The sequence below is a fragment of the Lathamus discolor genome, chromosome 3 (assembly GCF_037157495.1).
Source record: "Lathamus discolor isolate bLatDis1 chromosome 3, bLatDis1.hap1, whole genome shotgun sequence".
Taxonomy (NCBI): Eukaryota; Metazoa; Chordata; class Aves; order Psittaciformes; family Psittacidae; genus Lathamus; species Lathamus discolor.
The window spans coordinates 63215309-63228556 of NC_088886.1; the positions used below are offsets into that span (position 1 = coordinate 63215309).

The window sequence follows — 13248 nt, forward strand, 5'->3', positions numbered from 1 at the left end:
GCCTGTGATCATTTCAGTCAGGAGGCACTCGCTGCAGCGTAACTCCAGTATCCTGCTCTAGTAGCAGCTTCGCACATGCAATTGGAAAGAAAAACAAGTATCAGTCAAAGAAACAAAGCTTTTAATCTAGACATAGAAACAGAGTGAGAAACGGCATCCTAATGCACATATTATCTCTCCATTTGTGGAATGCTTAATGTATGGCAAATGCTCTCATTTCCTTCCTCTCCACGCCCCCAATATATATGGCACTGCATTTACTACTTACTAAATAGGTTTCTTATTCTACAATTCCCTCTAAACTTTTCTCATTCCTTTTTAACAAACCTACTCCCTCAAAATTGTACATTAAGCAGTGGAAAAAGCTCAAGTGCAGCAGGAGAATGGCAGCTCGGAGGGCTTTTACAGGATTAATCTAGGATGTATCAATCACAACAAGGGGAACAAAGAACATTCCCAAGGTAAGTTCATGTCTCGGTATCTGTACTTTCCTTTTGGAGGAAACTATATGAACTACTGGCATTCAGAACTTAATAAGCATGCAGACTATGTACTTTACTATGAATAAGTCTATTATGTCTATTATTTAGAGAACTGTCATAGTAAGAAGAAAAGGACGTGTGTTTTAGTTTAAAACCCCGTGCTTTAGAGAGCAAGAGGTGGCTGCAGCTACAGACAGACATGAGGAAAATTAAGCAAAAAAGACCATGTTAATTAACAGACAACACCAAAGGGCTATCTATTACTGTCACTCAGAAAAGGCTAACTCTGCAAAGTTCATCCTTTTTATCACTGTAGACTTAATGCATAAAAAATATCATTCCATATCCTGGCAAATCCACAGGACTACTTTGCAACGCTTTCAAAGATGCACATCACACTATACAGATCCTCATGAAGGCAGGTGACTTATAGTATGTAAGTGATATGTGTCCACACAGAATAATAAACTCATGAATTTTAGTCAAATTCATAGAATCAACCAAAAAAAACACCAAACCCACCCATTTCTCCCAACCCATTTCAGCTCCCTTTTAGCTTAAGACAAAATAAATACGCATTTGATCAAAGCAGCAGAGAGATGGGACAGATGGCACCGAGAGTTTCCCTTCCTAAATATTTTGCATAAAATGGGGTAATAAACTTTGCTTTTATATGCAGAATAATTTGCTGCAGAAGATATATTCTTCAACACATTGCTCATGGAAAGCCTGCTAAATAAGCAGGCAACCCAAGTTGATCACAGACTCTTAGAATCAGCTAGGTTGGTGTCCTGGGTTTAGCAGTAGCAGTAAATTTTTCTCCTTAGTAGCTGGTGCAGCGCTGTGTTTTGACTTTCAGCCTGGGAACAGCGCTGATAACACCGATGTTTTCAGTTGCTGCTCAGTAATGTTTACTCTGACCAAGGACTTTGTGAGTCTCATGCTCTGCCAGAGAGGAGGGGAGGCCGGGAGGAAGCAGAGACAGGACACCTGACCCAAACTAGCCAAAGAGGTATTCCATACCGCAGCACGTCATGCCCAGGGAGGTAACTGGGAGTTACCTGGCACTCTTTCTTCTCGGTCACGCTCATTTCGGCGGGTGGTATCGTATTCTCTTCCCTCGTTATTTCCCTTATCATTATTATCATTGGTGGTAGCAGTAGTGATTTGTGCTATACCTTAGTTACTGGGCTGTTCTTATCTCAACACATGGGAGTTACACTCTTTCGATTCTCCTCCCTATCCCCTCGGGGGGGCGGGGAAGGAGGAAAGAAAGACAGGTGGGGGGTACAAACTGTGTGGATGACTGGGTTTAAACCACGACAGTTGGAAAAGACCTTTAAGATCATCAAGTCCAAATCTTTGATGCTAAAAGAAATCTCTGAATGCTAAGAAGATCAGTTTGTACACAAAAAAGGTGCAAACTGATAAAAAAGGTGTATGTGTGGTTAAACATGTGATCATATGTACACCACCACGTACTGTATATACATACTACAGGTTTACTACAGGTAACTGTACATGGAATCTCTTGCTTTTCAATCTGCACACTGGGGAATCTAGACCACGGGGGAACGTGGCACAGAAATCACAAGCCCCATCTCACACATCCATTTGGGGCTTATGATTTCACACTCTGGGCCACTGAAAGCAGCTATACTTGGGGAGCAAATGCAGCAGCCGTCTCCATACTCAAAACAAAGATGTAAAAGCATAAAACAAGACTGCATTTGGTGCCTATGAAGCAAGTGTTGTCTTATTAATTCCTGGCATACTACTGTTGTCCTGAGTCTTAGACTCTAAGTTCTTTTGGTAAGGAAGATGCACCTGTAAAACATGCAGAGCACATAATCTGGGATCAAGTCAAACAATTTATCAACAATATAGAAAGCAGCTGCTTATATGGGTCACCAACACCACCTTTAATACCAGATTTTTTCCAAGCCCACCTTATATACACTATTTATATCAAGATAATTTATACATGCTTTTGACATCACTGGAATATAATTCAAAATAACAAAAGTAACTTATTAGGGGTAATGATTAGCCATATGTTTGGATTTTTATCAATGACTGTTTTACAGTCTCTAGGACTGTGGGTTTCCTACAGCCTCCTACTAGAGGTACTTAACAAGTTACGATGTAGACAAGTCGTCTGTGAGGTGGTGACCAGAGGGTGACCTGCCACCAATGGGGCCCCTCAGGGATCAATATGGGGTTCAACCTTGTTTAATACCTTCATAAATGATCGGGAAGATGGGACCAAGTGTACCCTGACCAAGTTTACCAATGGTACCAAACTGAGGGAAAGCAGGTACTTGTAAACGAAGACCCATGCTGCAGGATGACCTGGATAGGCTGGGAGAGTGGGCTGACAAGAACCTCATGAAGTTCAACAAGGACAAGTGTCAGGTCTTGCACAGGGTAAACACAATCCAGGAGTGCAGCACAGGCTGGGATTTACCTCTGCGGAAAAGGACCTGGGGCTCCTGGTGGACACAAGCTCAACAGGAGCGAAGAGTGTGCTGTTGGGGCAAAGCAAACCGACAGGATGCTGGGTTACATCAGCAAGGGCATCACCAGCAGCCATGAGGAAATCATCATCCCACTCATCCCGTGTGGGCAGCGCCTGGAACACTGTGATCAGTTTTGGTCCTTGCTATACAAACCAGATGTGAATGGGCTAGAGAGGGTCGAGAGAAAGGCCACAAAGATGACCAAAGGATGGGAAGCCATGTGAGGAAAGGCTGAGAGAACTGGGCTTGGTCAGCCTGGAGAAGAGAAGGCTCAGGGTTAACGTTCCACTATATAAAGGGTGGCTACAAAGAAGATGGAGACTCCCTTTTTACAGGGAGTCCCATGGAAAAGACATGGGGTGATGGCACAAGTTACTCCTGGGGGAATTCTGGTTGGATATCTAGTGTAGGTCATGATTTGCCAAGAAAGGTTGGACAAGATGATCCCTGAGGTCCCTTCCAACTTGGTATTCTATGACGTCGATTCTACAATGATTTTCCTGACCACACACACGAGAAAACCCTGTCCCAGAAAAAATCATTGGGAGGTGCTTCATAATTGGATATGCTGCTTACTGACCATGACTACAACAAAACCATACCACTCACCTGGTTTACTTGCCATTGCTACCAAAGGTAGAAAGTCTTTGGATGTGTAGAATCCATGATCCATTCTCAGCCCCTGGAATATAGTGTCTCTATTTGGTTCTGGCAAACCTAAAATAGATATTTTAAGGAGCATGAGAACTACAAGGCAAATGTCAATGACCAATATATATATATATATATATATATATATATCTCACATTATTTACACGTACTGAAAAATGTCCTCAAAACAAGCACTTTTATAAACCCTTAGATGTCTCTAAAAGAATACCACAAATGACTGTAGTCTCATGTTTGTAGTCTGTAGCTGGCACAACTGGTGATCTTTTATAAGTACTCGCACTTGAAAACAAGACTGTTGGATAACCTATATCACATAACACATACCAAAGCAAATGCAGAGGAAAGGGTTAGAGAAAACTGGGTACAAAAGCAGGGAAGCTACTACAGAGGAGAAGACTCCTTTCAGCTCTTGTTATATTGTTTTACCTGCACACACATTTAACTCTTACCGCTGTGAAATAGGTTTGTTCCCTTTGTTTTGAGGCAGTTTTCAATACAGCTAGTGTGCAGATAATACAAATCACTCCATAATAACCAGTTTAAACAATGAGGAGAGAAGGACAAATGGCAATGCTGCAGATGTGTCTTATCTGTGAGTATTTGTATGCATCATTTTTGCCATACTTGATTGTTTTCTCTAAAGCCTGAAGTCCTTATTGGCTGACATTTATTTATAGTTTTTAATAGAACACATGTATACAGAAGCCTAGGATAGACACAGGGATACGCTTCACAACCAGTAATAGCAACAAATACCTTTCAATTAAAAGAAAGCATCTTCCAATTATAACAGAGTATATATGCTCGCTCCTGTGGGAACATCTGGACAGCACAAAAAGTCAGCCTATGTGACACAGAAGTTACAACATTTTTGTCATGCAAATGCAATGATCTATCAGGGTGTTTTCAACCTTCATATTTACCTCTAAAACCCCAGAATGTTGTCATTAATAATTGATTATTTAATAAATATGTAATTAATAATTACATATTGGAATAGAAGAAACATCAACAATTTCTCTAAGAAAACACACTAGAACTGAGGAGTCCTCAGAGCAAGAAGCAGAACTGAAGCGTGCAAAGCAATCTGTGCTCCTGCCATGCTCGGGAGCAGATGACAGCAGACGAGCCTTTCTCCTCTGAGACATCCTGGTCTGGAAAGCCCCAGCAACACTACTTCAGTGTCAACAGTAAAGCAGGATTGCACTTTGAGGAGTCCTGCTCCAAGCACGGGAGTAAACCTTCCCTACTCTTTATATACTGGCCCTTTTATATCAGTGCAGCAGTCAAACTCTGTTCTTATTACAGCAGAAGATCAGGACTCAGTCATAAGAAAGCTCAGGATTGTTTTAAGCCACCTGATACAAGGGAAGTTTTTTAAACCTCTAGATCTCTGAATGAAGTTACCAGAATACAAGAAGGGAATCAAAAGGCACCTTTTTAGTTTTAACTGTTTGACTGATGGAATGAAACCGTCCTCTCTGTGAATTCACAAGGCAAAAAGCAAGTAACACAATTCATAAAGTTTTGCATTTCAAACCCCTTACGTTATTGAGCATTTTCTTGGCTCTATTTATGTATTAAAAAATCATGACTTGGTTGCCGAACACCTGACTTTCTAACACCACTGATCTATAGGTGGATATTGAGTAAAATAAGGTTAGCAAATACAAGCACGTACTGATCTTCAAGACCTCTGAACGCTGTACTTCTTGGGTAGACTGCAATATCAGCTAACGAAGAATGAATAATGGATAACTTAAGAGGCTGCCAGAAATACTTACTGCTATTGGAAGTATAATACTTAAAATGCATTCAAGAGATTCTCTGTTAAAACTGCATAGGTTTTTCCCTATGTACATGTTGCAAAACATCTATGGCAAGGAAAGTATCTTGGAGAAGAAAAGCTCTCGGTGTCTGCTTATGGGCAGACAACAGAGTAATACAACTGTTCCTATTGAGGTATCTGTAAATCTACTCAGAGTGACATGTTTTAGTGCCATGGGTTATTGGTGGCCTTGGCAGTGCTGGGGAACAGCTGGACTTGATGGGCTTAAAGGTCTTTTCCAACCTGGGTGATTCTGTGATTCAGATGCCTCAAGCTTACTTCTGGGAGAAAGCCTCGTGTCATTAGTGAGACATGCAGCCTGCGTTAAAGAGAATTCCCTTTCTCCCTAACACCTATTCCCATCCAAAAAAAAAAAAGGGGAAACCATCACATGGAATAATGAAAATTATTCCATCCTTAACAGCATCAGTAATTGAGCCCCTGTATGAAGAATGAGTGGAATTAAGGGAATGTTGCAATGTTCATGGTTCAGGTTCATCACTAGTGATGAAATCAAAGTGCCATTTGTGAATGCATTGGACTCAGTAATGTTTAGCCTGGCTGATACGACCATACAAATGTCTAAGAGGTAGTCAGTATAAATGACATTTTCTGTTATTTTCATTTGCTGACAGCTCCATGAAAACCATTTCTGCAATATCTAAAAGTGAAGGAAATGCGGGGGGGGGGGGAGCTGGTTCCTGTACCTCTAAAAAACCCAGCAGTTCCAAACTCTTTGCTAAGCATCCGCTGGGAGGTGTTCCTTTTGTTGTTTAGTATTTGCCATTACAAGGGTTGTATTTAACTTTGTTAAAACAGAGGGGTTGGGTACACCTGAAAGCCACTCGGCTGGCTAAGGAAGAGGCGGGCAGAGATCATGAGCTGGTAAGATCCACTTCAGAGACACCATTTCACAGTGAGCAGCCAGCCCACCGAAGTCTGTTCTACAGACAGCTCACATATTGACAAACAGCCAACAGCTTCTCAGGAGAGAGGAGATTTAACAAAAAAGCAGCTGTAGAGGAAAATCATTGTTTCAAGCAAGCGGATTTAAAGCAGAAACACAATTATAAAGCCCCGTCACCTATGAAAGACACAATTTAGGTCAAAATAATGAACCAAGAGAAATCCCCTTTGAAGGGAAATCACAGCACTCCTTTAGCAAAAGGGAATTCACAGCCTAATACAAAATAGCCAGAAGCCACCCAAGAAAAACTGCTTAGAAAAAGATGAGATCTTTCCCCTAGGTTTTAGGCTGAAGGCAGTGGGAGGCAGTTCTCTGCCCTCCAAATCCACCTGCAAGCCATCTAAAAGGATTTTCTTTATTACTTGGTACGTCTTGTCCTGAAAAAACAATCTTTCAGCATCCTGGGTCTCCTGTCTTTAAATAACCTGTATAGAAATTGAGTGCTAACAACCATTTCCTTCACCTGCACTGAAGAGCAGCTCTTCTGAAGGGTAACCAAGAGGAGGCAGCCAAGAAAAACAACTGCACTGGTGGTGTTGGGATAGACTCTGCACACCCATACAGGAACAGAGGGCTCTGCTGGGGCCCCAGCCTTGTGTCACCAAGCCCTGGACTTCCTGAAGATTCAGCCCCTTTAACTGATGCCAGGGAACAAGCTTCTAAAGCAACTGCTATCCAAACCACGCAACGAAGCCTCATGGGCTGTGTAAAACAGCATTTACTAAGAATAGGGACAGTAGAAACATTGTGAAAATAACAGCTTGCATGACAGATCTAGTTCAGCTTTGCAAAAGCTAATCTAGACAGTTCCAATCTGGGTCAGGTACAGCTCAGAAAGCAATTCATCTCTATTCCTGACCCTATGGTTTGCTAGGCCCTACCTTTCACCTCCAGATGCTCCAGCTATCTCTCAGGAAGCATCGTGATTCTCAGTATGAAGCCCTCTTCTTGTCTTCCCTTCATATGATCCCCACAGCCCTTTCTCTAGTGGGCATTGATCTCTCCCATGTCTGACATATCATATGGTTTCCAAAGTCTAGGTCTCTTGTCTTTATATAACCTATATCAAAGTCACAATCATTTCCTTCACCTGCACTATGGTACTATGGCACTATAGCAGTGGCTTTGGGAAACACAGACTTTCACCTCACATTTTTATATCCTTCATATATACACATACAAATATATACATGCATATAGAATCATAGAATAGTTAGGGTTGGAAAAGACCTTAAGATTATCAAGTTCCAACCCCTCTGCCGCGGGCAGGGATGCCTCACACTAAACCATCTCACCCAAGGCTCTGTCCAACCTGGCACTGAACACTGCCAGGGATGGAGCATTCACAACCTCCCTGGGCAACCCATTCCAGCGCCTCACCACCCTAACAGGAAAGAACTTCCTCCTTATATCCAATCTAAACTTCCCCTGTTTCAGTGTGAACCCATCACCCCTTGTCCTGTCACTACAGTCCCTAACGAACAGTTCCTCCCCAGCATCCTTATAAGCCCCCTTCAGATACTGGAAGGCTGTTATATATATATATACATATATACATGTACACATATATATATGTGTATATATATACACACACATATATATTAATATTAGAAACATCTGCTTCCTAACAAGATCATGTACTCTTTGTCTTCACAATACTGATGCATGTTATTCTTCTTCACTGGCAGTGTTAAGTCCATCACCTCCATTTAAAGAGATGGCATTTACTCTCACAATTTCCTAGCCCAGATGAAATGTGAATCACTAAACGATTAGAGTAAATGTGTCAGATGTACAAGGCAATAATACAAGAATGATGCATACAACCTGTAAGGGATTTGGCATGCAGAGCAATGCACTGACACCACTTGGTTCCTGCACCAAAGGTATCAAGGCACATCAACACATCAAAGGAAAAGGAAGTAACTTCTGCTGCTATTAGTGTAACTATTAACCTGGTCTGGAAAGGAAAACTGAAGTGGGAGTGGAGGCACACTCTCTGATTTTGATCAAATCCCCTCTCCCCAGAAACAGGAACACCTGAACCTGAATTCCTTGCTTGGATTACTTCGATTTCACATGTTTGGGCAGATTTGCAGTTTCAAATGAACTTCTCAGCCAGTATTAATAACTGACATACACAAGAAGCCCTCGGCCTTGGTAAGGGTCAAATACAGTTTTCACTGAAAGCAAACCTCCAGACCACAAAACACATGAAGCTGATGCTGAAATGTAAATACAGAGCAGCCTCCAGGGACAGAACGTACAAGAGCATTGTGAGCTTTTCTGCTTTCCCTTACATCCAACGCTGACATGCTCAGCTTGCTTCACTTTTAATTGCGATAATACCACATGTTGGAAAACCTTAAGCTGAACCAGGTAAACAAATGATGAGCTATGATCTCTTAAGCACTAAAGAAGGCTTTTGCATTCTCTTCACTGTTGCTATCCTGACAGAAGAGAGTTTTCAAGATGAGAAGTGACCGAATTGCGTTTACCGAGCCCTTACTTTCAGGTAACAGTGTAAATTCGGGCTGATGAATGCAACCTGTGTTTGAATATATCAAGATCTGGGTTTTTTTAAGAGCCAAGACACTCTATTTTGACATTTTTTTATAATGAATCTTTTGACTTTGTACCAAAATTACACTACATTTATAAACATTGGATTCATTGGCTCTGCACATCCCTTTTTCTACCTTTTAAATCTACCAAACCCAACATCAAACTCCATTCATACATTTATGGGACTTTCTGGAAGTTGTTAAATATTCCATGTCATACAAACATAGGGCATTAGTTAGAAATCATAGAATCATAGAATAGTTAGGGTTGGAAAGGACCTTAAGATCATCAAGTTCCAATCCCCCTGCCATGGGCAGGGACACCTCACACTAAACCATCCCACACAAGGCTCCATCCAACCTGGCCTTGAACACTGCCAGGGATGGAGCATTCACAACTTCTTGGGCAACCCATTCCAGTGCCTCACCACCCTTACAGTAAAGAATTTCCTCCTTATATCCGATCTGAACTTCCCCTGTTTAAGTTTGAACCCATCACCCCTTGTCCTGTCACTACAGTCCCTTATGAAGAAAGGAGGGAGGGTTTTCCACCTCTTGCCATCTCCATGAAAACCTGCTCAGATTTTAAAGTTAAGCAAGATTTTAAGCAACAAAATTTACAGGGAAAATTTTTGTTCTGCTCTTCCCAGCCCCCACAACAGGGATGTGCCAAGGAACAGGACCCCAGGAGATCCTACAGCCATGTGGAAAGCCTTGATCTGTCAGCAGTAATGGAGAATGAGCAGACAAATGCATGAATCTCATGAGAAACTGGATGTCAACAATATTGGCTTGTGTGGGTTTGGTTTTGTTCTTAAGAAGATGTGCTAAAGTAGATACAGAGCTAAGACCATTGCTCTCTATGGGTAAATTCCTAAATCCACCACTTCCCTTCTGAAAGGCTCCTTTTGAATTAACAGGGAAGTACCCATGTTGTCCCATTTCCCTGCCCTTTCACACACCTAGTGTTCCAACCTGCTCCTTGTGTTCTCATACAGAAACGTTTCAGCTATAACACTTCTGATGGCATTTCACACTTGCTTCGAGACTTGCAGCCACAGGTACCATGTGGTCAGTGTGGCTACAAAGGTGCCCGGCAGAGAAGAAAGAACTTGGTGTAAATTCCAAGTGCAAAAGCATCCCTAAGTATTTCTGAATCCTCTGTTCTTCTTCAACAATTTGTGGTCTGGAGAAATGGAGATAAAAATATGTGTATTTAAAGCAGTTTTGGTTTCTGGCAAACAACCCATGAACTGTATGAATTGGACCATGAGTTATAAATACATTATTGCCTTGAAAGAGAACATTGAAGCAGTAGATTCTTATAACTGTCAAATTCAGTTTTCCCTAGACATGATAGAACCTATTTGTATGCAGTGGCATAGGCTCTAGCTATTTGTTTCTAAGAAGTCACATTCCTTCCTATCAATATTGATAACATTGTTGTCCATGGATCAATATTACACAACAATTTAGATATGAATGACCCTGAAATGCATTATCCACACACGGGACCCTAAGCTGTGCCACATACCTGATTACATTAAATGCACCATTACAATTCATCCTACGACATTCATGTGTATTGGAACAAAAAGCCATTAGTATCTAAAGAGTGACTCCCCATCTTTAAAGGCTTAAGTCAAGTTGCAAATGCTCTGCAGGTGCTCAGCTTCTCTCAAGGTCAGTTCATGAGTAAGACATTAGTAAATACTTCGGAGGCTTGTATTTTTAAAGGATCTCTCTCATTTTGCTGAAGATCTTCTATCTTTATGGCGGCAGCTTTGTTACTTCCCGTTGTGAGGTTCAACAAAGCACGTTTTCTAGGTGGCCGGGGGTTTTTTTGTTTGCTATGTACGTTGATGGAGATAAGTGCTTTAATTACTTTTTTAATGTCTCTGCTTTTGTATTTTCTTCCTCTCCCCGTTTATTTCCTGCTGGTGAGATTACTGCCTCATCGCCACAGCAGGTGGCTCTTTCAAATCTGTTTTCTGTGCAAGCCTGGTAGATTTATTTGGTAATATAACTGCTCCTTTTTCCTGGTTTTTATTAATGGTTTCTTTCCTTCAGAATAGGTACACTCGCAAGGTTTGGCAGAATCATTCCCTAATGAGAGCTAAAAGCCTGGTTCATAAGAAAAGGGGGAAAAGTGAAAGAACTACAAGACACTTAGATTTGCCTTCTCTCACCCTCTAGTTAGGATGAATACTGTGTACAGCATATGCAAAAGAACAGTTTTCACGTGTATCAACAAGAGCCACACACAACTGCTGCAGTGCATTCTGAATTGAACAGCTATGTCTATACCATAATGCCTTTGAAAAGCATCTGAACCTGGATGTACTGCAGTCTGTAGGTTTCACACCTTCCTTTGTTGCTAAATTAGACACCGAGATGAGGATCTGAGCTCTTCAAATGGTACTGAACTAACAGGAATGAAGTAGTCGGATCAGCCAGAACTGAATTCATTCTTATAATCCTGTTTCTCTTTGAAGCCAGTTGTCCAATCCCAGTTTTGATGTAGCCAAAACCTCACGAGAGCTACATAGACAAACTGCAGGTGGGAACCACAGGCAGTGTAGAATCAATCCACGTGAGTGGTGGGAATCAGGGTTATAAGCACGCAATCAGTGTTGTATTTCTGAGCTTGGCTTACAAAACAATTCAGCCTCATGGTCTGTCTTCACAACATTTAGTGACTGGGACAGACTGATATCTAAATGGCCAAAGGTGAACCAGGTCTCATCAGATGAAGGTTTTTAACTCCCAGTTTGACTGGAACACTTACCATCTAAAAGCACTCTTTTGAAATGCATACCTCAGAACTGAACTATCCAGGATCCCTACATGGTTTCAAAACGTTAATCACCGTTCGAAGGATACACTCGAAGAAGTGATACTAGGTTGGACAAAGGTATACAGCTTCCTAAATTAAGGAACAGATGGTAATTCCAACCTTTCTTTTCCACTTGGAAATTGATACTTAATGTTGCCCATACTTGAAGCAATAGTTGAACTGAAGATACTAGTAAGTTAGATGGGAGTCCTGGTGAAAGGAATTGCTGAAATGTGAAGAGTACTATGAAGTAAATCTCATCACAGAGAAGGATGAATGCAGAAGCCTGCTTACCTTCCCTCTGGTTCTGTTCTGCCTGATATTGTTTATTGCGGGATTTAAAGCATTGCAACAGTTTCCTATGAATCTTGATTTGTAGAACGTAAGAGTTCTGTAAATTGCAATACAGAGTAAGTGAAGAAACATCTGCTATGAAAGAATAAAGTGGAATATTGCTGCAAACCTTTCCTGTGTCATCTTCCTAACATTTGTTACGCCAGTGACAAATCTGAAAAGGTCACGAGCAAAATACATTTGGTAGTCTCAGTCAAATCCATCTCTAACAGAAGAATGTATCATTCCACTCAGAAAAGAGCTTGCTCCAGTTTGATTACAGTACAGCTGAACTGGATTCTTAGTCCTGACTGCGATTTGGTCACTTCCCCTCACTGGCATAAGCTGCCATTATTCGGGAGCATCCTTAAATTGGCATAGCAGGTATGCTGAAGTTTAAGATCTGATATGTTGATGTTGTCAGTTCCTTTCCCCCTCTTTCTTCCACAAGTTTGTTCCTAGCACTGATGTGCCAGAGAAAAGACACAGGGGGGGCTGTGTTCCCTTCAGACACCAGCCAGATACTATTTGTCAGTGTGATAGGCTGCACTATGCTAGAGAAGAAACCAGCCCCAGTGCTCCCTCTTGTTCAGTAAGCGGTGCTGGAGTAAAGTGGCCACAAAAGAAAGATCACCTCCTTGGGGACTGCCTATCAATAGCTGGAAGGACACAACAATTCTATCATCTCACAAACCGTATGTCAACATGATTTGTATACTGTATAGAAAACTAGAATGTGTAGAAGTGAAAGCAAAAGAACCTGGATGGAGAGAGTGGGAGCAACCAACCCCTGAAAAGAAAGCAGAAAAGAATACAATAGAAACAGCATCTTTCCCCAAACAGATTACAATTTACCTGTCTAATACCCAGTTTATGGGCAGTTATCCTGGAATCATCAAAGCCAAAGAAAAGTTACAAAAGGGAAATCGAACCTTAGCATAGAAAAGATCTCTTTATCTCCATGGTTTATTTCCAAAAAGATTTGAACCCACCTTGAAAAGCTGGATCAATAAAAGCTGCGTTCGGTAAATACACAGGGAGTGGATG

At 41.4% G+C, this 13248-nt stretch overlaps 1 protein-coding gene across 3 annotated transcripts in view; it reads right to left on the reverse strand.

Moving 5' to 3' along the window:
- The window catches only part of DPYD (dihydropyrimidine dehydrogenase), a 353065-nt gene that overhangs the window by 181156 nt on the left and 158661 nt on the right, over positions 1 to 13248 (reverse strand). For all 3 annotated transcript variants that reach the window (XM_065675625.1, XM_065675624.1, XM_065675626.1), the window contains one exon: positions 3611 to 3718. In XM_065675625.1, coding sequence (XP_065531697.1) covers positions 3611 to 3718 — 108 coding nt within the window. The remainder of the gene's footprint in view (positions 1 to 3610; positions 3719 to 13248) is intronic.